We start from the raw sequence: 25,681 nt of genomic DNA, 5'->3' as shown, positions 1-25,681 counted from the left end.
GGGGAGGCAAGAAGAGGAGGAGGCGCCCGTGCTCTGGACCTGGAGTCACAGGAAGCTGTGAGCTGCCTGCCGTGGCCGTGGGAACCGCACTGAGGTCCTGTGGAAGAGCAGCAAGCACCCTCTACTGCAGAGCCCTCTCCAGGCACCTGCACTCACATGCAACACACACACACGCACGCACGCACGCACGCACGCACATACACACGCGGATAGTTAACTCCGGTCTCTATACTTCGAGCTAAATCTCTATATCAATTTAGCTTTATTTTAGCAAATAAAAACGGACCTTAAGAGCTTTCCCACTGGCCAGGCAGTGGTAGCACAAGGCTTTAATCACAGCACTCAGAGGCAGAGGCAGGTGGATCTCTGAGTTCCAGACCAGCCTGGTCTACAGAGTGAGCTTCAGGACAGCCGGGGCTACACAGAGAAACCCGGTCTGGAGAAAGAAAAACAAAAAACTTTCCTTCTTCTTTCCTTAGGATAACCTTGACTCGGTCTGCTCAGCCTATGAACCCTCTGGCCAGTGGGGTGATAAGAAGTAGGACAAGAAGTGGGTATAAAGGAGCTGCTGTGACCCCCACCCCCATCATTGCTGAGTGGTCTACCTTGGCACTTATTCTAGATGACACCGGGATGCTTTCTGGTAATTTCTCATTCTCTAAAGGCCGTTGGTCTCACCAAGGGGACTGATCATGGTGTCTTTTTTGAGCTGGGGTAGGGTGTGGGGAGGAAGGTGTCTGGTGCTGGGGGTGGAACTCAGGGGCCTTGATCTTAGGACACACATGCTCTACCCAGGGCTCCTGCTATGTGTCTGGCATAATCTTCTGTGTGCCAGACACGCTCAAGGCGTGACTATACTGAGGACAAGCTTCAGCAGTGACCCCACGGTTCTGCCCCAGGGTGATGGCTGGGCCTTTCAATCAGACTTTTACTAAAATATTGCTCCTCTACTGCTTGCTTCAACTACCACCCCAGATGCTTCCAGAAATAACCCTAGGGCAGAATGAAGAGTGTGGTGTTACTAGATCACACCTATATCCTCCCCCCATAGCACCCTGTATTTTGTCTACACTAAAAACTTAGGTGCCAAACACCGAGTCTCATCATCTCCCCCGGCCCCCCGCTCTGAGTCTGTAGAACACGGCCCAGCTGAACCCACACCAGCAAGCTGAAGCCAGGGCCATCAGGGGTTTCCTCCCTGGAGAAATGATGTAGGTTCCTCTGACGTGATATATAAATTGCAGATCCTTACATAGCACAGGTCTCTCTGTTTTTATAAGACAGTCTTTCAAACAAAGGTCTGGGAGTCACAACGGCCTGGGCCGAGTCCCTCAGAGTTGTCAGGGCGTCCTGGGTCACATCTTGCCGGGTGACAGGCCTACATGTCATAGAGTCGGAGTTGCTCCTGCATGTCCCCGTCTGACATCTCGCCAAAGGTGTCCTTGTTGTCCTTCATGAGCTTGAAGATGGCAGCCAGCTGTTCTTTCTGAACTCTGTTGAGAAGAGAGGATGAGAGGAAGAGGGTGCTCCCGACCCAGGGCAGGGGCGGGGCGGAACAGGGTCGGCCTAGGTGCAGACTCTCCTCTTTTCTAACCACTTGTGCTTTTCTGTGTAAGCTCCACTTAAAATGCAGGAGGCAGTTTGCACTAATACACTCAGCCCTGAAACCCTTGCCACTTTCTGCTTGGGCCTATTATAGCTGATCTGCATGTCACAGTGGAGCAAGGAAGAAGGGGACACCCCCCCCCCCCACCGTGTCCTTACGTGGCTTGAGGTGCTGAGAAAGAGGGATGAACCAGAAGGGAAGGAAATGGAGGCATACAGATGTGCACATACAGATGTGCAGGCCAGAGTGCTGGGCAGTGGGGAGGGTAGGTTGAAATCTAGCCCCTGGGTTCTGCTGCCTAGAGAGAGGGACATTTCCTCATGTGCTCAAAGCAGGTGTGGATGCAGATGCCTCGGTGTTGGCCCCATGGTTTCCATGGCTGCCTTGTGGTTTGTGAGACTCTGGCCACACCATCTGACCAGCGCAGAAGGACTCCCATTGCTAATATCAAGGGTGGGCTGAGCAGCTGAAGCCAGGGACAATGTGTGCCCTGTGAGCAGCATAGATTCTGCAGTTCCTGCCCCCATTCATGACATACTATTGCTTTGGGACCTAGAGAGAACTGAAGCCATGGAGCCACAGGACAGCTCAGATCTCAGCCCTCCAAAGGCCACGGCTGCTCTAGCTGTGCTGTAAGCCCGTCATAATGGAGCATGTCTCAGCAAAGCTTTGGCCAACTGGTTTATCTGGAGGGGTGGTCCTGATGTGTCAGGTCTTAGGCTATGGTTTTCACCTTGTAAAACCCTGGCTATCCTAGAACTTGGTTTGTAGACCAGGCTGGCCTCAAACTCGCAGAGATCACCTGCCTCTGCCTCTGCCTCTGCCTCTGCCTCTGCCTCTGCCTCTGCCTCTGCCTCTGCCTCTGCCTCTGCCTCTGCCTCTGCCTCTGCCTCTGTCTCTGCCTCTGGATGGCCGGGATCAAAGGCAGATGCCAGCACGCTAGCATGCCAGGCTCTTGTGCTTTCAATGACATTCCTTCTTCTGTGAGTTCTCACACCCACCCTCCACCCTCCACTCAATCAGCGGTTTTCTGTCTACAGTGGCTTCTAGCAGCTGGATTAACAGATGTCCCGATTCCTACCCTCCTTTCTCTGGACAAACTAGGTCTGTCGTCAGTTCTGCTGTAAACGGAAGAGGGGCCATGTAGGCTGCACTCTGAACCCTACTATGTGAAGAATGGGTGAACAGAGAGGATGCCCCCCCCAGAGCCGTGGATGAAATCACTGTCGGGTGTATGGTTAGCACAGTCCCTTAATGAATGTCCGTAAGGTTTTGGCGGCCATGATGGCTGTGTATTTATAATAATTATTATTATTATTTATTATTATTAATTTTTAGAGTTCATTTTGGAGGCAGGGGTGTTGAGACAGGGTCTAACTATGTAGACTTTGCTAGCCTGGAATTTACTATGTAAAATCTGCCTGCAGATACTGTGATCACAGCTGATGCTACCACTACCCCCTACTTATAGGGCCATGGTATTTATTTATTTATTTATTTATTTATTTATTTATTTATTCATTCATCCTTATTCTTATGTGTATGGGAGTTTCACCTACACGTATGTATATGTATCATGTGTTTGCCTAGGGCCCTCGGAGGTCAGAAGAAGAAACGGGATCCCCTGAGACTAGAATTACGGATGGCTGTGAGTCACCATCTGGGTGCTGGGAACTGAACCCATCTCCTCTGCAAGAACAAACGCTCTGGGCCCAGGAGCCACCTCTCCAGCCCTGGGATGTGTATTTTCAATCAGGTGTGCATAGGGTTCCATACTCTGCTGGGATTGTCCAAGACATCAAAATGAGGGTAGGCTTAAACGTATGCCCATTGTTTCTAAAGATTTTTTTAAAAAAGAAAGAAAAAAAGAAAGAAAAAAAGCAAACTGAAGAAACACACGGTAACCAAGATTCTCTACTCGATGTTTATTGGCCTGAACACAGGCTGAACACAGAGAACCAAGCCGCCAGCAGTGCCAGGGCCTTGCTGCCCACAAGCCATGCTCAGGTTCCACCCAAGCCTAGCCAATCATATCCAGAGGAAATCGCTATTCTAGGTGGAGGAGATCCCGGCATAGGCAGGGACTTGGCTATTACTGTTTAGGGACAGTTGAGTGTGACTGTTGGTCATGTGGCTCTGTGTCTAGCTAAGGCAGTGTGTGTGTGTACACAGTGTGTGTGCACAGTGTGTGTGTGTGTACAGCTGCTTTGTCGTCTGTTCAGCCCTAAGCCCGGAACCCGAGTTATCAGGGAGGAGACAAATACACGGCTTAGGAATTGATGCTGGACATTTTCCAGGCTTCTGTTAAATAGGAAGTCTTCTAAAAAAAAACTAGTGCTTTAGAAAAAAACGTTTTCACCAACAAGTCTATGACTTCCAAATCATTCGATATAAATACTGTCAAATATAAAATTCTAAAAAAACCTAACCTGGGAACGGTGAGTGATTATCTGCTGAGGTTCTAAGTCATCTAGGAAAAAAAAAAACTTAGAAAATGCACGGCCCAGAAGTCTCCTGGAAGCTAATACTGTCATTGCTTCTGCAAGCAGAAGTGGAGACTGGGCTGAGCCGGTAAGAACGCTACTGGGAAGGCTTCTTACTATTGAGAGGGTTGGACCCGAGACTCCTGCGGTGTGGGTGGGAGCACAAAACGGAGGCCCTATTAAAGCTAATGCCTGACATGAGTCATTCCGGCCTGAGAGGAAAGTGCCCCAGCCCCACGTGTGTGTGTGTGTGTGTGTGTGTGTGTGTGTGTGTGTGTGTGAGTGTGGGTGACCACCTCTGGGTAACTACCTCTGGGTGACCACCCGTGAGTACCAGTGGACTTCACTTCCTTTGTCTATTACTTCTCAAATCTGGTGGTTTGGCTTCAGTGAGAACAAAAACACAGAGGGATTGTGGGAACGGGGGTGGGGGGGGGGCACAAAGGCTGTGGGGAGCAAACGTGGCTGGTAAGAAAAGCTCAAGGCCTGAGCCCATACTGCTGGCACACTTCCTCCTCTGAGAAGGACAGAGTCAAGGCCATTCCCAGGATCTTGCTAGCCCAGGGAAGCCCAGGAGGGAGGGAGCAGTCAACGTGCAACCCTCCCCCACCCCAGCCTGCATTGGCTCCTCCTGAGGGGGGGGGGCAGCTTTTTTTTTTTTTTTTTTTTTTTTTTTTTTTTTTTTTAATCTCTCAAGCTTTTAGGATGTCAAAAGGAAGGAAAGCTTTCAGGAAGAGGCTAAGGACACCTTCATTATTCTTCAGTTCTGTAAAGAGAAACAGGGAGAAAGAGATCATGTATCTTGCTCAGTTGATTTTAGAAGCAGCACAGGACAGGAGGGTGGGCACAGGGACGAGAAGGAAGATGTTTGGAATTGCAGAGGCCATGGTAGGCTCTGCTGCTTTCTTAGACCAGCAGTTTGCTCCTCATATGTTGCAGGGACACAGCTCTGTTAGTCCTCCCCCCCACCCACCCACCCCCAGCCAAAGCCAGCTGTTCCTCAGCCACTTCCAGCTTCTGAGAAACAGAGAGGATGTTCAGTGAGCTTGCTAAGCCTTGGCTGTGTGGTCACACTGATGGAATTCCTATTGCCTTAGATAATTTTTTTTTTTGCTTCCTGCTGCCTGGGTCTTCATCTGCTGTGAGGGCTCTGAACCTAACCCTGCAGGTTCCCCAGAATTCTGGGCCAAAAGCCTGGCCAACTCTCTGACTCTCTGAAGACCCGAGGTCTGATTGTGTGCCTTTGGCGCCCTCTCCTGGAAGCTGGAGTTATTGCATGCTTTCAGCCGTTATGCAGGAAAAGCCTGAACTCTAAGGTAAGGCTGGGGGGGGGGGGGTCCCCACTTTTCTAACTGCCCTAACATGTCATACAAAACCCTCTTCTTGGGTCCTGTCTATTTCCATGAGCGAAAAGATAACAGACCTACAGCCAGTCAGGCACAGCAGTGAGGGGCCTGGCCCGGGCTGGCAGCACAAGCTTAGTGTACAAGCTGGGTTCCTCTCTCTCTCTGGGACCAGCAGGTGGGATATCCTGCTAAAAAGCAAAGCCAGCCAGGCTTCTTGGCCTGGGAGAGCAAAAGTCTGCCATCTAATGAACCCAGCCACACTGAGGGAGGTGGCACCCCCAAGGGAAGCTTTGGAGAGCGGCAGGGATAGAGCCAATGTGGGGAGCAGGGGAGGGGTGTGCGTGCCCACCCAGAGGGAATTTTAAAAGGTTAGCGTGCAGAGCAGCTGAGATTTAAGCAGTCACTGCCTTCTCACTTCCCAGGCCCTGGACTGGAGTTTTGTCTGAGCAGATCCAGGGGCAGAAAGTCTCAGTTGGGATGGTAGGAGAACCCATTTGGGGCATCCAGCTTGCTAAGTTCCGCTCCCTGAGGACTGTGATCAAGCCTGAGGAGAACAGAACAGAGCGCTGCCGCAGAGCTGGGCTCTAGGCGCAGCTGCGGTGGCCCAGCTAATGATTCAAAGTGAGAGGGACAGAGTGCACCATTTACCTGCTAACAAGGTGCTTGCTTGCCTGTTTATCCGCCTAGAAGCAGAAAGAGGCATTCTGCTGGTAGGGACAGGTCTGATGGGCACCCTGCCAGCTTGAGAGAGTGGTTCATTAGTTTGATGGTAATGTAGATGGGTTTTGTTGTTGTTGTTAATTACATTTGTATTTGTTTTGTGTGCATGTGGAACTTGGGGGACAATCCATACCACTTGGTTCTCCCCTTTTATCGAACTAGTCTGAGGCTCAGACTCAGGGCGGCAGGCAGCAGGGTTGGCAGCAGGCACCTTTGTTCTCTGAGCTAGCAAATACACTGGTGCTATTTTTCAGGAGACAGTTCTAGAGCTGTTCCCCAAATTCAGTTGGGTCCAGATCTGTCATGTAGCTAAAACCCAGAGACAGAAGGGTGAAGCCAACCTGAGCAGCCTCTGCAACCCCCAGCATCAGATGTGGCACAGAGGTGTGGTCAGGGGATGCCCCTCAGGCTGGGCCTGCATGCAGGGGTGGGAGGAAGCAAGCAGATGTCAGGTGAGATGGGCGTGGGAGAGCCACAGGAAGCATGCTGGGTTGGGGCAATGGAATGAAATGAACTCAGGCCCCGCTGGGACCTCGACCAGTCCCTCCTGCACACAGTGAGGACTTCTCTGTGCAGAGGGGGAGTCAGGGACTCCTTCTTCACTCGGAGCAGCTCCTTGGCACACTCTGCAGCTCACAGAACAGCCTTGAGTGTCAACAGCAGAGCGAGTCATGGGTGGTCTAGAGACTCCCAAAGACTTGGAGAAGAAGGCCCTCGGGCAGTGGGGAGTCTGCTGTCTTTGCCTTTTCATTTCTTGGCCTCAGCTCTGACAGGGGACAGTGGCAGACCCCAAACTCGAGATCTAACTGCTTTCCTATATGACAGCCCCTCAAGGCCTACAGTGCATTAACCTGAGTGGATAGAATGGGGCCATGGTACTGCCAAGGCCCCATCCCCAGGGGTCTTTAGGATGGTAGGGTGTCCTGCCCTCTCTCTCCTCTCCAGCCAGGGCTGGATCTGTGGCAACACCTCAGCTCTGACGCTGGAGTTCCAAAACAGCCTCAGAAAAATGACCCTGTCTGCCCTCTGGATTAACACCAGCAGGGGGTGGACCACAGGAGGCCCCAGCCTTGGTCTGCAGGCCCAGCTCCTGCAGATCCTGCACCATGGGAGGGAGTGCAGGCCTTCTCAGGGTTTCTGTCCTGCATTGTACAGCCAACTGCCTCTCCTCTGGGTGAGACAAAGCCACATCAGGCACCTCGCAAGATGTATGCACATCCCCATAGCAGTCCCGGGTTCAGGGAGGATGGTCCCCACTTAAGCATACTAGCACCTATACCAGCAGACCTCAGGGAACCCTGGGAAAGGTTCTTTATGTGTCTGAGAGTCCTCGTGCACAGGAAGAACAAGATGGGTTCAGAGGAGACGAAATGCATTCATTGGTTATGGAGGCGTTGGAGGAGGGGTTTAGACCACGTCAGTGGCGTTGGGGGGACACACAGCAGACAATGTAAGGAAAGCACTGCTAGTCTACGAAACCAACCTCCTTACCACAAGGGTTTGCAAGAACATTTGTGGCCCGGGACTAGGGGACTCGCTACAGGGAGGTGAGGTCAGAGGTCAGCTCAATCCTGAAATATAAAGGTGGCAAACGGGGTCACAACGAGAGGCAATGTCCTCATACAAAGAGTCGGGGCTCCCATAGCAAGGGCTTCTTCCCGTCTGTGTACACCGGCATCCCTCTGCACCCAGAGGGTACACTCAGCATCTTGATAGGGAGATAGGATCTTGCACACGGGGTAGTTGTGATACTGGAGGGATGCTGGTGGCCCTGGAAGCAGCCTAGGGAGGTGGGCTGAGCTGTGGGTCAGCTCATGAATCGGTCTAGTCCCCACCAGACCTTCTGAGAAGGGCTTCTCTATAACGCAGGGGCTCTGCTCACACTGCTGGGGGGCAGGGCGGGGCAGGGCAGCAGGGGGCACGGTGGGTTATGGCCACCTTGGCCATCCTACTGCTTCTGAGCACTCTTCAGCCACCCGTGCAGTCCCGGGTAAAACGTTGAGGGGGAAGTCCTGGGGGCTCTGGCGGTTGAGGGGAGATGTCCTGATTCCAGAAGCCAGAAGCCATACAGCTTCCTAGAGCTGTGCAGAGCGGCGCAGAGTGGAGCTGTGCAGAGCTGCGCAGACCAGAGCTGCGCAGAGAGCAGACCAGCGCTGCGCAGAGCGAACGGAACAGATAGAGAATGACACCGTGGGTGAGGGAGGGTGGGGGCCGGAGGAGGGAGGCTGCCAGATGGATGAGCACCAAGAATCCCGCTCTGTCCTCAAGTGACAAATTGGTTTTGTCAGGGACTCTACGCATAAGTGAGCAGTGAGGCTGCTCCGGGCCCTTTCCTGGCATCTCACTCATTGTTTTCCAAGTTGGGAGGCTTCGGGCAGAGAGAATACAAGAAATGGACTCTCCTCTCCTCTCGCGCCCTCCCTCCCTCCCTCCCTGCTGCCTCCCGGGGTAGCTTCTTCTCATGGTTGAAGCTGGCTGACTATTCCCAGGACGAGAAAGGACGCCCCGCCCCCCATCCCCAGGAAAAAAAAAAAAAGGGAAGAGGGAGCAGTGGGCGGGGCTGCGGGGCTTGCAGGAAGCCCACCCCTGCTTGACCCTTACATGAGTGCTCCAGAAGCCGACCTACCTCTGTTCCTCCTCCAGTTCTTCTTTGGTCATCATCTTCTTGTACTGGCTTCCCCTCAGCTGCCCAGGGCTGTACTTAAAGGAGAAGGCTGCTCCTGTGGGGACAGTGAATACTGTTTATTGATGAGGGGAGGGGGGCAGTCCCTCTCAAGTGCTTAGCAGTACCCCCTTTCCTCTGTGTGTGTGTGTGTGTGTGTGTGTGTGTGTGTGTGTGTATGTATGTGTGTGTGTGTGTGTGTGTGTAGCTGGGGATTGAACTCAGGGCCTTGTACATGGCAGGCAAGCATTTGTCCTAGAACTGCATCCTCAGCTCTCCATTAATTTTCAACAAAGCTCAATCGGTAGATGAAAAAAAAAAATTAAAAAAGCCAGAAGGTAGTGTCACGTGCCTCTGGAGTCCCAGCACTCAGGAGGCAGAGGTAGGTGAATCTCTTGAGTTTGAGGCCAGCCTGGTTTACCAAGAGAGTTCCAGGACAGCCAGAAATACACAAAGCAACCCTGTCTCAAAACAACAACAACAACAACAACAACAAAAACCCACCCCCCCCCCAAAAACAACCAAACCAAACCAAAAACAAAACAGAAAGAAAGAAATGGAAAAAGAAAAAGACCTGCTGTCAGAGAGGCCAACAACAGAGCTACAATGTTCTTACAATGTTCTTGTAACATTGTAACATACAATTGTTGGCCTGAGTGCATCCTGGAGGCACCCCCACGCAGTGACGTCATGTTCTCACCCCAGGCTCATCTTATACTTTCTATGAACTCCTCTGGTTTCTTACGCCTTGGTCTTTAAGGGGGGGGGGGTACAGATGGAACTGAGACAGCCAGAGAGAACTAATCCCTCTGCCATGCCTTTCCATCTTCCAGATGACATTCCCTCCTCAGGCCAGGTTAAGCCAGCCCAGAGCTGTCTGCCTGTCTGCGTCAACAGTCCAGCTGTTTGCCTGGGAGGGCTTCCTCTGCGCCACTGTGGCCTCCCCCAACCCCAGTGTGTGCTGATCAGACCAAAAGCGGATGCCATTCACATGCTGGGCCCTAGGGACTTGGACCTTCCTTTTCTTCTCCTAGGCTTGGGACAGACATCAGGGCCGCGGTGGGATGCACAAATGCACGGGCTTGGCGGACTGCCAGCATCTGAGAGTAGCCTCCAGTCCTGCAGACTATTAGAAAGGCAGATCTGCAGGTCTGACAGGAGGAGGGGGAGCAGAGGAAGGCCAGGGCATGCGACACAGCGTCCCAGCAGAGGGAAGCATGGAAAGGCAGGGTGTCCTGATGAAATAATCTGCTTGGAAGCAAAGCCTTCAGTGTCCCTTAATCCAACCTGTATCTGAGACAGGACGGCGGGCAGGCTGGCCGGCTTCTAGCCAATGTCTGTTAAGGTAGACCGGCTGGGGGTGGCTATAGCCGGTGACACTGGTGTCCCCTCTTCCAGCTGCTATCCCAGAACTTTCTACTGCCCCCCCCCCGAGAGTCTGAGACACCTCCACCGTAGTTCAGCCCCCCCACCCCCAACTCGCACATGACTTCGGATATACAGATGCTGCCAAGAAGGAAGAAAAGCCACTGGGGTTAGGATTCTCACCTTGCCGAAAGGAAGGAGGGTCTGAAGATGAACTCAGAGCCCAAACGTTCCACAGAGCCATGCTGTCCCCTCATCAAGCCTCACTTAGGAGGACTGGGGTCCTACCTAGCCAGCTGCCCAGGGCCCGAGGCTTTCCTCCAGAATCAATCTACTTTTTACAAGGACCTGCTTTGCTCCTGAATCACTCTACATTTAGAGAGCCCAGTTCTAGGTGCTCTGGTGACCAGACGACAAGTGTGCAGTTAATGAAGACTCAAGTCAGCAGCTGGTCCCTGGCAAGGGTGGTGGAGTGGGCGGAGTGGGTAGGGGGCTGAAAGAGCGCCCGTTCATCTTTAGTCCCAGCACATCGGGTGGGAAGAGGCAGGTCTCTGTGAGTTCCAGGCCAGTCTGGTCCACATCAAGTTTCAGGCCAACTATACGGAGGGTACAGGATGGCATGCTGACTATGGGTGAGGGGGACAGAGGCATATGGGTTAATTGGGGTTTGCCTGGCTGTCGGGGCTCTTGCTGGAATGAGGCTGCAGCTCTGGGAATCTGAAGTTCTTTGCCTTCTCAAAAACCCTCCGCTCTTCTCTGCAGCTCCCCAGCACGCTGGTCTTAAGCCTCACCAGGCTAATAAGCCAGGACGGCCCACTCCATCTGGTCTAGTTCATAGGAACCAAGAGCTTTTCAAGTCTAGGGTGTGGACAGAAGAGGCCAGAGATTGGAGAGCTTCCCCAAGCAACTGCAGTCTGCTGCCCAGGGCTGCAGTTCCTACTGAGAAGGCCTTTGTTTATCCCAGATCCCTGAATATCCTGCATGCCAGGGACAACAACTGGGGCTTCAGCTTGCAAGCTGCCCCCTCGCTGGGCCCAGAAGCAGTACTGACAAAACCAATGAACCCCCAACATCTGGGCGTCTGAGCTGCTGTTCTAGAAAAATAAACACGAACGGCTCTGCCAGCTTGGTGCGCGCCTGGGTTCTGGTTTATGGGACAAGTCTGATTAGCCTGATGCTTTTCCAGCCTGCCAGGACAGCTGCCCTAACGCAGGCCTTAACTCAATCACACTCGGTGGGCCCAATCCAATTTAGTTAGAGCCAGAGGGCCGGGTTTGAGAGTCCCTAGGGAGTGTGTGCAGGGTGGGGGCTTCCTCTTCCGGGCATCAGGCCACTTGGGGAAGTCATTTTAGCAACACTAATCAATTAGCCTGGGAGGCTGAGCTGCTTACAGCAGGGGGGCTGGCGGGCAGTCTCACTTCCTTCTAACAGCTGAGACCATTGGCCTTTCCCCCCTCTGCCTGGTTATAGATGGGAGGCCATGAGTGTTGGGGGCTGTCCAAGGACAGCGGCTCAGAGGAGAGGGAGGACTTGGGAGCAGACATGTGGCCAGGCGGGCACAGGGCTTGAGACTGTCAGCGGAGTTAGGGATGGTAGCCTGTAGTTGTGTGTGCCTGCTTGGTTTGCCCTAGTTTTAACCTCCCTTCTGCATGCTCCAGTCACCAATAGGACTTTGGTACCCACGCCAGCAGGGACAGACAGACAGACAGACTCATGGGACTGCTGTTAACTCCTATCTCCATGATTCAGAAGCAGAGAGCAAGGGTCTGGCTGGCCAGGGGTTGATATCCCCACCTACCTCTGCCCGTGCCTAAGGGGCTATGCCAACAGAAACCCACAGCCCTGTTCTCCTGGGGACTTTCTGGGCTCTGTAGCTAGCTCAGTTACCACATTCCTGAACCCTTTGCTTCCCATGAAGCCTGCCAGCCAGCAGTTGGCTTAAAGCTGCAGCCAGTTCTGCTTTAAAAAAAAAAAAAAAGAAAAGAAAAGAAAAAAGGAAAAAAGTATCGCCAGGCACTAGCTGTACTGATCTAATAAATATTAACATTTTACTGTTTTTTTTTCTTTTTTGTTTTGTTTTTTGTTTGTTTGTTTTGTTTTGTTTTGCTCTGGTTTCTCTTTGAAGCAAATGAAATATGACAGATCAGCCAGCCTGTCTGTCTGTCTAGAACACACTGGGGCCTCTTGGTTCCATGTGTTCCTGTGGTTCCCCATCTGAGCCACCCCAGGCTCTGGAGAAGCAGCCCCGTCTCCTGGAGAGCCCCTCAACCAAATGTACCAGAGAAAGAGGAAAGGCAGGTATGGATGGGAGAAGGGAGAAGATACCCAGAAGCCAGGAAAAGCCCGGAAGCTTTTACCTCTACAAGGGTGTCCTCCTGCACCCAAAGATGCTTATACCACAGACAGAAAAGCAAGGAACAAGAGTTCAAACAAGGAATGGAGGGAGGAGAGGATGAGGGGGAGGGGAGGGAGAAGGGGAAGGGAAGGAGAGGGAAAAGGGGAGGGGAAGGAGAGGGGGAGGGGGAAATGGGGAATCAGAGGGGAGGATGAAGGGGAGGGGAAGGTGGGAAGGAGGTGAGGATGGGCAGGGAGGTAAGGGTGGGCAAGGAGGGGAGAGGGAGGGGGAGGAGAGGGTAGGCAGGGAGGGGAGAGGAGGGGAAGAGAGGGGAGGGGAAGGGGGGGGAGGGGGAATAGAGCCTTGGTCTCATGATCCCATCGCCCCTCTCACCCACTTTGTCCCCTAGTTCTCAGATCCTACTGCCCTAAGACTGGCCCAGGGGGGACAAAGACTGCAGCCCAGGCAGGAGAAGGAGAGGGTGTTGCTCACCATCTTCTTCCTCAGGTTCTTCAGTGGGTGGTCCCATCTCACTGTCTGAGTCTTCATCCTGAAGGACAATGGCAGGGGTCAGTGCTGCTTAACCAGGCCAACCATCTCTGAGGTCCAAGGTGGGCATGTCCAGCTGCCATGGAGGAACCTGGGTGTCAGGGCCAACTCAGGGGTGAGGAGGCGGCGATGGGGGACTCTGGGTACCATAAGCCCTCAAGTCTAGCTGTTCCCAGGTAGAGCCTGTCCACAAATTTAGGTACCTTTTTAAAAATGATGTATTTATTTTTATTTTATGTGCATTGGTGTTTTGCCTGCATATATGTCTGTGTGAGGCTGATGGATTCCCCTGGAATCAGAGTGTAGAAGTTGTGGGCCACGATGAGGTTGCTGAGAATTGAACCCAGGTCCTCTGGAAGAGCAGCCAGTGCTCTTAATCAGGAAGCCATCTCTCCAGCCCCAGGTCCCATTTTGGTAAGTGGCCTGGAACCCCTGCCCTCACCTAAGTAAGTAAACTGAGGCACTGAGAACACCGGAGACACTAAGCAGAGCCAAGGCCAGCTATTCCAAGATGGCAGCCTTTCCTTGTTTCTCCCAACATCATTTTCTGTCTCCAGTCAGCTTAGTGACCATTTACCCCAAACTGGAACTCTGCCCCGCTTCTTCTGGTCTCTCCCACACATGGATTCAATAAACAGATGGCTGGAGAGAGGCATCCCGTCCTGGGATGGCCTTGGTGGAAGGAAGGAGTGACTTCAACTTCAGGAATGTTTGAGGATGAGAGAGACATGTGACTGGCTAGCTATGTGGGACTAGAGGGTGTGGGCAGGGGAAGAGAGGCCCGAGGATCTGGCTTGGAAGCCTAGCGGGCCAGTGTGGAAACTTGAGGTTGGAGGGGGAGGGCGTGGGTGGAAGTGAACTGCCTGCAGGAGAGGCAAACACTGGTGTGGATCTGGGGTGTCCCAAATACCCCAAGAAGCAGCCAACCTCTACAGGGGGCGGCCCTATAACAGAACAGCCAGCTGAGCCTGGAAATAAAGCTTCCACCAGCCCCATGGTAGTGGGTCCCAAGCAGCGAATTCTGGGGTCTTGAGCTCCTCAGGACATGGGGCCAGTACCCACTACTTAGCAGCCTGTAGTCTCGGTGCCTAGCTATATAGAAACATACTGCCCCAGGACTGGCAAGGCTGTCATGGGGGACCAGACAACTTCCCAGTTTTGCACAGCAAAGTATCTTTGTGGCTAAGGGACGTGAGCGGGTTGAAAAAGGAGATAGCCCTGTTGGTTCAGGGGATTCATTCCTAAGGCTCTGTTGTCTAAACTGGAAACACCTATCTGGGACTGCTATACAACAGTGCTAGAGACTGGTTGAGACATCAGCATCCCTCAGCTAGATTCAGTTAGCTAACATGATCTCCAAAATACTAACCTGTCCAAAGTCACCAGGCATGTATACCATGTAGGAATACAGGGGGGCATGGGCACATGCTGACTGTGCAGAGGGGTCAGGAGAAATTATAAGGAGGTTGGGCAGATGGGCAAAGCACACAAGCCTGGGGAACTGGGTTTGGATCCCCAACAGCCATGAAAAGGAAGGACACGCTGTGCGTGTGGTAACTCTATTGCTGGGGTTTGTGGGGCTAGACAGAGGCAGATCCTTAGGGTTGGCCAGCTAGCCAGCCTGGGCAACTTGGGAACTCTGGATTCAGTGAGAGAACCTGTCTCAAAGGAAAAGATGGAGCTGGGCATGCAGTCACAGCCTTTAATCCCAGCACTAGAAAGACAGAAACAGGAGGACTGCTATGAGTTCTTGGCCAGCCTGATCTACTTAGTGAATTCCAGGTCAGTCAACCAGAGCTACACAGTAAGACTGTCTCAAAAAATAAAATAAAATAAAATAAAGCCATCAGGACAGGTGTAGGTGTTTGTGTGTGTGTGTGTGTGTGTGCGCGCGCACATGTATGTGTCTATGCACATGTGTGCCTCTGTGTGTGTCCGTATATATGTATGTATGTGTATGTCTATGCACATGTGTCTATGAAATGTGTGCCCACGTGTGTGTATGTATGTATGTATGCATTATGCATGCACATATGTGTGTATATGTATGCCTATGAACATGTGTGCCTGTGTGCATGTATGTGTGTGTGTGCATGTGCGCGTGCGTTTGTATACATGTGTGCGTAGAGGCCAATGAAGCATGTCAGGCGTTGTGTTGTGTTCCATCAGTTTTTGCTTTGTTCCCTTCAGACAGAGTCTCTACTGAACCTGGAGCTAGGCTGGCAGCTATTACACCAGTGATCCTCCTGCCTCTGACCCCTTCAGTTTTGGAGTTACAGGTATATGCGCATGAGTTGTTTTTACATGGGTGTTGGGGCTGAAGCATGTTCAGAAAGGCTCTTACCCACTGCGCTATCTGCCCAGTCTCTAGGATGTGTCTTAATCCAAGGTCCACTGTCCTTATCAGACACACACAGAGAAACACAGCACACACAATGCGCACTAAGGAGAAGCTCCGGGAAGAGATGCGTCCTGCCAACACCTTGCTCTTGGACTTTAGACCCCAGAGCTATGAGAAAAGAAATTGCTGTTGCTTAGGCCCCAGGCTCACGGCATTTTACTGCAGCAGCCCTGGCAGGGCCATACATCAGGCTCCCGGTGACAGTAAACCAACCAGGTGCAAACTAGACGCTGTAACACAGGCTGATGTCATCCTGGCTGCTACCCCGCAGGCCTGACTGAGGCTCAAAGCCAATCACCTCACAGGCAGGCGGTTCTGTTGCTGCCCTGACTGCTGCTCTCTGCAGTGTACTAAATAAACCTGCATGCTTTCTAAACAAAACAAAGCAAACGCCGGTCATCCCGTTGGGTCTCAGTGCAGTATAACTGGATGGACACACTCTGTTTTAACTGCTCATGTTCTGAGATAATGTCCCAGGTTAGCTTCTTCCAGAGGCAGTGAGAGACAGAAAGTCTCCAGTTAGCATCCCCAGAGACCCAGGCAGACAGTGCTGCAGAAGATGGAACAGGCAGGCTTCTGGCTGATTAGAGGAATGCAAAGTGTGTGTGTGTGCGCGTGTGTGTGTCCATGTGTGTTTCTGTGTGTATGTGTGTGTGTCCATGTATATCTGTGTGTGTCTGGGTGTATCTGTCTGTCTCTGTGTGTGTGTATCTGTGTATTCTCTGTGTGTGTGTGTATCTGTGTGCATGTATGCACACATCTGCTGCCCCAGAAGATGGACCCTACCAAATGACCAGCAGGAACTGTGTAGTAGCCAGCAAAGCTAACCCAGGTGTGATGCACATCTGGACTGGCTCTAGATTATGACAGCTCTACCAGGCAGGTGGACCGATCCCAATTCTTTTTGTGTGTGTTTGGAGTGGGGTGGGGCAGAGAGTAGACAGGGCCTTTCTGGGCAGCCTTGGCTATCCTGGAACTAGCTCTCTAGACCAGGCTGGCCTCGAACTCAGACGTTGAACTCCCTCTGCCTTCTAAGTGCTAGAATGAAAGGTGTGTGCCACTATGCCCAGCTAGCTGGTCCCAATTCTTCAGTGGTTAATCCCTGGAGAAAAAGCAAGGCAGGTGGAGGTGGAGGAGGCTGCCTGCAGTTCTCTTCCCCTAACAAAAGGCTCAGTTTCCATCTTTGCATGGTGCCAGGGGTGGCAGTAGAGTTGGAAAGCAGAGCTGACCAGTGTCAGCCAGTTCAAACCTGGAGCCCTTCTCCTCAAAGATTCCAGCAGATCACTTTGGCCACCTCCCTGTCCCCAAACAATGCTTCTGGGGGGGGACGCTTGGACCCCACTCACTAAGTCTACTCTTGCCATTGATGAGAAGATATGCTCCTTAGGACAAGGAAATAGAACCAGCCGTTCTGTCCCAAGCCAGCCCTCTACGCCCATCCAGCTCTTCTGGGCAATTGCCCGACACTCGCATCCCAGCCTCAGACAAGACTCCAGCCAGACTCCCATGTTCCCCGTCACTCCCCGAGAGTCGCCACATTCTCCATCTGCTGACCCATGCAGGCCTTCCTGAGGTCCTGGGCCGACTCTCTTCTAATTCCTCCTACTTTGAGAACACGTTAGGCAATCCTTTGGACTACAGTCTGTATTCTCTGTTTTGTGTGTGTGGATGGCTGGCACCACAGGCATCCCCAGTGCCACAGAGGTCAGAGGAAAACATTGGATCCCACAGCTGTCAGCTGCCATGTGGGTGCTGAGAATCAAACTCAGGTCCTTTGGAAGAGCAGCCAGTGCCCTTAGGCAAGGAGCCATCTTTTAAAAAACCGAAAACAAGTGTTTTAGCTAGTTTATTTTTGAGACAGAGTCTCAGCCCAGGATGGCCTTGAACTTGCTGAGGCTGACACTAAATCCTCCTGCCTCTGCCTCCCAAGTGCTTGGATTACAGGCATGTGGCACCAGCTAGGGACACCCATCTTTAGGGTCTGTGATCTGTTCTTTGTCATTCACTCCTGGGTCCCCTGACTTCCTTGGTCTGGCCAGAGGTCTCCCAGATGACAGGGTCTGACAGCTCAGAGCTGTTTTGGACCCTGAACTCCAGGACAGTAAGAGGATGTCCCTGTACGGGGCAGCTCTCTTTGGCTTTGTGCAGTGAGCTCTACCTATGTCAGGTCAAAGAGAGAGAGAAGTGCTTAGTGCCAGAAACCGCATATCACACGGACAGAACCCAATTAAAACATGGGCCAGCTTCTGCTTGGACAACTCTCAAGTTGGGGAGCTCACACCCTTACAGAGCAGTCTACCTGGGGGCTGGGGGTGGGGGGCATAAAACATAGTGTGGGAGTAAAGTTCTGCAGCAGGAGGATGCCAGCCAGGCCACAGGCAGGGGGAGAAGGGAGATGCCTTTCTCCCCCCGAGGTTAGAGACAAGGAGACTGAGCCTGCCTTCAGAGAAGAACCAGCAGCGAGGTTTTGTTTTGTTTTTTGTGGGTTTTGCACGCTCTTTATCTTCAAGACCTCATGGGTGGCTGCTGTGTGGTGGGCCTGTCATGGGAGTGGGGACGGGGCAGTGAACACCATGGGCAAAGGCCTTTTCTCATCCCTGTGTGTAGACATTCCTCTGCACACACAATGTGCTCAAAAATAAAAGATGACCTCATGCTGATTAAGTGCTCTGAGGGGAGCCAAACAGGATGATGCAGACGAGAGAGAAAGACGAGAAAGAGAGAGAGAGAGAGAGAGAGAGACAGAGAGACAGAGAGAGACAGAGAGAGAGAGAGAGAGAGAGAGAGAGAGAGAGAGAGAGAGAGAGAGAGAGGAGGGTGATTAACGTCTGCTAACATGGTCAAGGGCATGATGACAGGATGCAAACAGGGCTTTTATAAAGATGCAGGCTGGGCAGACAGGCAGTCAACACACGGTTGCTGGACGTAGACCTGAGCACCAGGAACACACTAGTGGGCTCAGCGGGAACAGTAAGAATTGTGATCAAGGTCCATCACGGAGTCTACCCTCCTGCAGAAGCTGCAGAGGGCTTCAAGCAAGGATGCTGGGATGCGACTTCTGGGTTATGAAAAGCGAGCCGGGAAGGTGTTGGAGCTGGGAAGCCTAGGGCAGCAGGAGCCTTGGGAAAGGTTCTCGGGTGGCCTGCAAGAGCCCAGCATGGAACAGCAGCCAGCAAGACTACAGGGGAGCTGGTCCTTTGGGAGTAGGCCCTGGGAGACAGGCAAGAAGACTTGGGGGACAGAGAAAAGAGGATGGCAAGACAGGCCTGGACTTTGATAAGGAGCAGTGAGGAGGAGGAGGAGGAGGAGGAAGAAGAGGAGGAAGAGAAGGAGGAGGAAGAAGAGGAGGAAGAGGAGGAGAGGAGGAGGAAGAGGAGGAGAGATCAGGGGAGAAGGACCGGCTATGACAGACGCCTGAGGAAGATGGGTGCCCACAGGAGATGGGAGAGGGAGTGGACGTGGCTGTCCCTCACTATCATCAGGACAGTGGTGGCCCAAGTGCTCTACAGGACAGCAATGGTGGAGAGGACCCTTATGCCCTTCAGTTGATATTATAGACATGAACCTTCCAGTAGTGGGAGGGAGAAGGAGAAGAACAGGTGAAAGGCCAGATTCCTAGCCAAAGAGCACGCTTACACGCACATATGCACTGGGTAAGGGGCTAGCTTATACAGGAAAGGTGGGGGCCAGAGAGGAATGAGCTAGAGATGGACCAACTAATCGATTTTATGGCTAGCTCTCACACCCTGACCCCTACCCTCTTCAGACATCCAGTCCAAAAACTCCATTGCAGGCTCTAAGTGCATAGCCCAGGCAAGGGCACATTGCCGGCCTTAAGCAAACTCGTTCAAATGAGAACAGGCATGACAGACTCAATCCCATCAGATTAAGTTTTGGGCAGTGCTCTCATGACAGGATTTAGAAGAGACCAGCTTCATAAAACCAGAAAGAAACAAATACACAAAAGCCCCGTGGGCAGCCGACAGCACTCCGCCCAACTCCCGGGGCAGATGCTGGGCTGAAGTCCAGCCACCAGGTTTCAGAATAAATAGATTTAAGACAGAGAAGAAAGGCAAGAAGGGATTGAGGAAGACAGACCTGAGAAGGTTGGAGAATGTTGTCATTCATTTGGGAAATCCAGACTGGATAGTGCTGATAAACGGACTACAACAAAAGGTTGGATCTAGAGCACTTGCTGACACATGCTCGCACACAGGAGGGACGGGTGGGTGGCTTCTAAAATCTCTTTAAGGCTTCATCTAGAGGGTAGATGGGAGTGGGAGATGTGGGCGGTTTGGCCCAGAGCGAGGCTTGCTGCAGACCAGCAGCCGACAGTGCTGGAGGGGGTATGTCTATGCTTTGTGAATTATCTCCAGACTCTGGGTTCTCAAAAACTAAGAATCTACACAGGAGAAAACTATCCCGGGAGCCCCCGCTTGTCCGTGCGTGGTTGGGTGTTCTTCAGTCTCTGCTTATTATTAATTATTATTAAGAAAATTTTAGAGCCTGGAGAGATGGCTCAGAGGTTAGGAGCACTGGCTGCTCTTGCAGAGAACCTGGGCTCAGTTTTCAGCACCCACATGATGGCTCACAACCTACCCTAAACTCCAGTTCCAGAAATCCAGTGCCCTCTTCAGACCTCCAAGGGCACCAGGTACAGATGGTACATGGGTACCAGATCCCTTCATGCATGTCATACATTTCAAATAAGAATTTTAAATGTAAAAAAAATTTAGTGTGTGTGCGCGCCATGTCACACAACTGGAGGTGAGAGGACAACTTTTGAGAATTGGTCAGACCCTGGGTCATCAGGCTTGGTGGCACACACCTTTGCCCACTGTACCATGCTGCTGGCCCACTTCTGCAGTCTCTGTTACCCTCTGTAAAGCGAAGGGTGAGTGCTTCGGGAGGGTATGGTGGCAGATGCCCCTAGTCTCTATGGTGCTGGAGAGATGGTCTGTCTGGTGGTTAAGAGCACTCACTATTCCAGAGGAAGGTTCAATTCTCAGTCCACATGTGGCAGCTCAAACCCTCTGGAACTTTAGTTCCAGGGCATCTGACCCTCTCTTGACCTCTGGAAGCCCCTCACATGCACATGGCCCACAGACATATATTCAGGCACACATACACATAATTTTTTTTTTTTTTTTTGGTTTTTCGAGACAGGGTTTCTCTGTATAGCCCTGGCTGTCCTGGAACTCACTTTGTAGACCAGGCTGGCCTCGAACTCAGAGATCTGCCTGCCTCTGCCTCCCGAGTGCTGGGATTAAAGGCGTGCTACACCATGCCCGGCTGATTTTCTTTTTTTTTTTTTTTCTTTTTTTTTTTTTTTTTAAAGATTTATTTATTTATTTATTATAAGTAAGTACACTGTAGCTGTCTTCAGACACACCAGAAGAGGGAGTCAGATCTTGTTAAGGATGGTTGTGAGCCACCATGTGGTTGCTGGGATTTGAACTCCTGACCTTCGGAAGAGCAGTCGGGTGCTCTTACCCACTGAGCCATCTCACCAGCCCCCGGCTGATTTTCTTAAGTTTAATTTTATAGCCGGGCAGTGGTGGTGCACGCCTTTAATCCCAGCACTCGGGAGGCAGAGGCAGGCAGATCTCTGAGTTCGAGGCCAGCCTGGTCTACAAAGTGAGTTCCAGGACAGCCAGAGATACACAGAGAAACCCTGTCTCAGAAAAAAACAAAAACAAACAAACAAACAAACAAACAATACACTATTTGGGGTGGTGGTGGTGGTGATATATATAGCTATAATCCTAGCACATGGGAGGCAGAGGTAGAGCAGATCTTTGTGAGTCCAGGGCCAGCCTGGTTTATAACTCTGTAAAGTTCCAGGCAGCCAGGGCTACACAGAGAAACCCTGTCTGGAAAAACCAAACAAATAAAAACAACCCCCCCACACACACACACACTATTTAGTATAGTACATATCTTTAATCCTAACACGTGGGAGTTTGAATCAGGAGGATTAAAAGTTCAAGGTCCCGTGCCAGGTAGGTGGTGGTAGCGTATGTCTTTAATCCCAGCATCCAAGAGGCTGAGGCAGGCAGATTTCTATGAGGCTAGCCTGGTTTACAGAGTGAGTTCCAGGACAGCCAGGGATACACAGAGAAACCCTGTCTAGAAATACAAACAAACTAAAATAAATAAACAAATAAATAAATAAATAAGTAAATAAATAAATAGGGCTGGTGAGATGGCTCAGTGGGTAAGAGCACCCGACTGCTCTTCCAAAGGTCTGGAGTTCAAATCCCAGCAACCACATGGTGGCTCACAACCATCCAAAATGAGATCTGACTCCCTCTTCTGGAGTGTCTGAAGACAGCTACAGTGTATTTACATATGATAAATAAATAAATAAATAAATAGGAAAAAAGCTCTGCTCCCTGGCTTTGAGAAGGTCCAGCTTTTGTCTGGACCCTGCTGCCTCATAGCGCTCTCTGGGATCGAGGTGTGTTCACCAAGCTTCCTGAACTGCTGGCCCCAAGGCATCCCCCTGCCCCCAGAGAGATGAAAGCACATTGTAATAATAATCTTCTGCCTGCTCAGGATCCCCCTGCCCAGGCTGTAACCTGCTGGGGAGGGAGGAGGAAGGCGGCCTTGCCCGACTTCAGGTTGGCTCGCACACACACACACACACACAAGCTTTGTGTCTCCACTCAGGCCTCAGTCTGTAACTGCCTCTGCCCACCACCTGGTCCCAGCCTTCAGGGCACCCAGCCTGCAGGAGCTGATGCTGCCCAAGCGATCTCCAGCGGCAGCTGAAGGCTGCCTCCCTGACCCTTTTCAATAATCAGCTTTGTGAGTCAGAAGCTGCAGCTGCCCCAGACTGCCCAGCCCTCACTGGGACAGGAGCAGACTGGGTTCGGAAGGAAGCTGACAGAAAATGAAAAGGAGACTGGGGGTGGGGTGCATGGGGGGTGAAGCCTCTCAGGCTTCTAAACTAACAGCAGGTAGGGTGGTCCTTGATCCCCTGCCGCTGTCTTTCACTTGGGGACCACAAAGCAGGCCTTCTCTGAGGGCATCGTCCAGCTGCAGCTTCCTGTCCCAACTGCAGTTATCTTCCCCCGGGGTGCAGTCTTCCCTCCTCTCCCCGGGCAGTAGGATCATCATCGGAAGAAAGCGCTGGGAACGCTTGAAAATGCCTGAGTCTATTTCTAGACAATTTCTAAGCAGCGACTTCTAGCACTGAATCCACTACAGAAAGAGTGGGGGAGACACAAAGTCACCTGTAAGTCTCAGGCCCTCACCCGGTGCTGGAGTAGAGGGAGTTGACGCATGCACATAAGAGATGCTCCTGATTTTCAAATGTTGAAACTGCCATCCTGTTGGGTGGATTCCCTCACTACAGCCTCGCTGTCATCTTGAACTCCCTGTGTGGTACCTTGTCCTTCAAAGCATCCTGTAATCCTAGGGTTTGGTTTTGTTCTTTGGGGGTGGGGTGTGTCTCATTATGTAGACCAAGCTGGACTGGAACTCACAGAGATCCGTTCTTCTCTGTCTCCCGAGTGCTTAGAATAAAGGCAAGAGTCTCCAGGCTCACTCAGCTTAAACCACAGGCTTTGGGAAGCTGAGGCAGGAGGATTTTGAGTTGGAGGTCAGCCTTGAATACATAGTGGGTTCCAGGTCAGCCCAAGCTACATGTCAGGAATCAGTCAACCAACCAACCAAAACCAGAAAGGAAAGAAAAAAAATCCAAAGTGCCCACTTGGGTAAACACTAGGACCCGTTGGAGGATGCGTGTGAAGAGACACCTCGTTGAAAATCCCGTAAGAAACCGCTCTACTCCAGAGGATCAAGTCAGGACTGTGCCCTGCTTAAAGACACCTTGGACTTTGATCTCTAATCTGCTGCTGTGCAATAGGCGAACCATTTGAATCAGGGCTGATGGGGACAACCAGGGGGAGCCTGAGAGGAATCCCAAATCCACCTGGCCCTCACTCCAGGTCTGTGAGCTTCCAGCAGCCTTCCATTCTCTCTGGGTTGAACACAATAGTTCTCTTATTCAGGGCTAGTTAGAAGCCACTCTAATGACACAATTAGTCACCCACTTGTCAAGCAAAGAGCCTGCTAGTAGGGAGTCTGGCAGACTCAGCAGAGAAAGGCCTGAGCCCAGTCTCATTGCCGCCTCTCCTGTCCCAAGAGCTTCACTCCAGGGTAAACCATTGTATCCAGCAAGGGAAGGAGGGGGCTGCAGAGAGCCAACAGCTTGCCCATGTGGCTAGCCCATGGCTTGCCCACAGCTTCCGCTATACTAGCCCACGGCTTCCTAACCATCCTGCCACCCAAGAAGAACAAAGTATTGACATCTGACCAGAGACCAGAGTAGGTGGCCTGGCCTGGCACTGTGACATCCCAGTATCCCGGGCAAGCACAGATCCAATCTGCAAAGATGCATCTCAGAGACTGAGCGCGTGAGGGGTACCCTGAAGACTGGTCAGCTGGTGGCCGACTCCTAGGAGGTGGGCAAGGTAGTTTGGGGGTATCAACTGCGATGATCAGGGCCTGTCTTGCATCTTTTGTTTCATATAAGCTGGGCTCATCACAACGCAGGGGGTGGAGGATGAGGAGGTGTCAACGCCTACAAGCAGTTTGAAAACTACAATACCATGGTCCCAGTAAGTGCCTTCCTCAGTCCTGTCCTTTCAGCCTCACAAAACGCCCACACTGACTCTGGAATCTGGATTCGAGTTGACCTAAAAGACAGGCAACTTCTCTTCTTGCACATCCCACCCCAAAGTACTGTGTTGTCAAGAGAGAGCTCACTTTAATTCAGACCTTGAAGTAGGACACGTGTTTGTGGATTTAGGCAAGGGTGGGCAGAAGCCAGGCAAGAGGAGGGTGCTGCAGGGCAGAGTGTCAAGGGCCTTGAAAGGCCCGGGACGGCCAGGGCGGGGAGGAAGAGAGGACAGCTCCAAAGCAAGGCGCTTGGAGGCACTTTGGGGGAGGATGGAGCGTCCCAGCCGCAGGAACCCTCCTTTCCTGCCGGCCACTAGCTCGGCCCTTCCTGGGCAGGTCCAGCCAGCAGGCTCGTAGGTGCCCTCCCGGGGACCCCACGGCGATCTCGGAGCGTACCTGCCTCCCCTCGGCCGCTGGCTCCTCCGCCTCGGACTCCTCCGGCTCCGCCACGCGCTCGGACTGGCTCGGTCCCTCCGGTGCGGGCTCCGGGGCGCAAGACTCTGGAGGTTCAGGCGGCGCAGGATCCCCGGGGGCCTCGGCCGGGGCGGTGCTCTCCGGGGCCGGGACCCGGGCCGCCCCACGCCGCAGCAGCAGCCAGGCGAGCAGCAGCGCTAGCGCCGTGACCAAGGCGGGTAGCGCGGCCAGCAGCTCGACCGGCGACTCCATCGCGCCGTGGCCGCCGAGTGGCCGCCAGCCCGGACCCCGAGGGAGCCCGCCGCGCCCCGCCGCCAGGCCACGCCCAGAGGCGGAGTTTCGTCAAGCCCACGCCCCTCGCGCCCTCAGAGTGATTCGGAGTTCGGACCTTGGGAGGCGCTGAAAAGCTCGCTCTGGGGCACCATCTCAGCTCAGGCTTGCTGGGTGGGATGAAAGGTTCATTGTTCAGTGCCTTTACATGGGCTTCATTTCTGCCCTGTGCAGAAGTTCATTTAGAGATGGTAGTGCAAACCTGTCATCTTAGCACTCGAAAGGTGGATGGGTGCAGGGGCATCAGGAGTTCAAAGTCGCCTTCAGTTACAGAGAGCTCTGGGCCATAGATGATCTCGTCTCAACACATACCACACACTAAAATGCTCATCTTGGAATATATTGGTGATCCAGGAACTATGTGGTTGTGTGGATGCAGGTTCAAGAAGATTCATGGAAATGTAACACTATTTCCTGATAAAGTCGAGGAAAATTAAAGTGGGACATGTAACTTTGTTTTTTTTTTTTCAAATCCTACTTTTAACACTTTAACTTCCCTTGTAGCCCATCACCCACCAGAGGTAGTGAAAAAGAAAGGATACAGGGGAAGTGGACCTGTTTAGAAAGATTCTGTTTTTAGGGTTTACTGCTGTGAACAGAAACCATGACCAAGGCAACTCTTATAGGGATGTAAGGATGACATTTAATTGGGACAGAGATTCAGTCCATTATCATGGCAGTGTCCAGGCAGACACGGGAGCTAAAAGTTCCACCTCTTGTTCTGAAGGCAGCAAGCAGAGGACTGGCTTCCAGGCAGCCAGGACAAGGGTATTAAAGCTCAC

General features: G+C 52.2%; 1 protein-coding gene across 7 annotated transcripts; it reads right to left on the bottom strand.

Moving 5' to 3' along the window:
* Positions 1-291: 291 nt before the first annotated feature.
* On the bottom strand, positions 292-24,877 carry Mxra7 (matrix remodeling associated 7). Of its 7 annotated transcripts, none has more exons than XR_003837939.2 (5): positions 24,552-24,877; positions 13,010-13,067; positions 8,782-8,875; positions 7,639-7,726; positions 3,515-4,855 (listed from the first exon to the last, which is right to left on the bottom strand). XR_003837939.2 is itself a non-coding variant. In XM_021177281.3 (5 exons), exons 1-4 carry the CDS (start codon positions 24,819-24,821, stop codon positions 7,693-7,695), a joined length of 456 nt encoding a protein of 151 aa, XP_021032940.1. In that variant the 5' UTR covers positions 24,822-24,877; the 3' UTR covers positions 3,515-4,855; positions 7,647-7,692. The 7 variants fall into 7 exon arrangements, 6 of the variants coding, with proteins under 6 accessions (XP_021032939.1, XP_021032940.1, XP_029338870.1 ...); XM_021177281.3 differs by having other exon boundaries at positions 7,647-7,726; XM_021177280.3 differs by lacking the exons at positions 3,515-4,855; positions 7,639-7,726 and adding an exon at positions 292-1,493.
* Positions 24,878-25,681: the final 804 nt, after the last annotated feature.

Source organism: Mus caroli, unplaced genomic scaffold (genome assembly GCF_978045245.1).
Source record: "Mus caroli unplaced genomic scaffold, Mus_caroli_1 scaffold_13, whole genome shotgun sequence".
In the NCBI taxonomy this organism is placed as follows: Eukaryota; Metazoa; Chordata; class Mammalia; order Rodentia; family Muridae; genus Mus; species Mus caroli.
Note: the sequence above shows the minus strand (reverse complement) of the source record. Positions and strands in the feature narration are given on the sequence as shown.

Excerpts from the sequence above, each read along its gene's own strand:
- Mxra7 (XM_085829405.1), bottom strand. The coding sequence starts at position 24,821 with ATGGAGTCGCCGGTCGAGCTGCTGGCCGCGCTACCCGCCTTGGTCACG. Across the intron at positions 13,068-24,551 it reads CAGCGGCCGAGGGGAGGCAG|GATGAAGACTCAGACAGTGA; the intron begins GTACGCTCCGAG and ends ATTGTCCTTCAG. Across the intron at positions 8,524-8,781 it reads GAACTGGAGGAGGAACAGAG|CCTCCCAACTTGGAAAACAA; the intron begins GTAGGTCGGCTT and ends CTCTGCCCGAAG.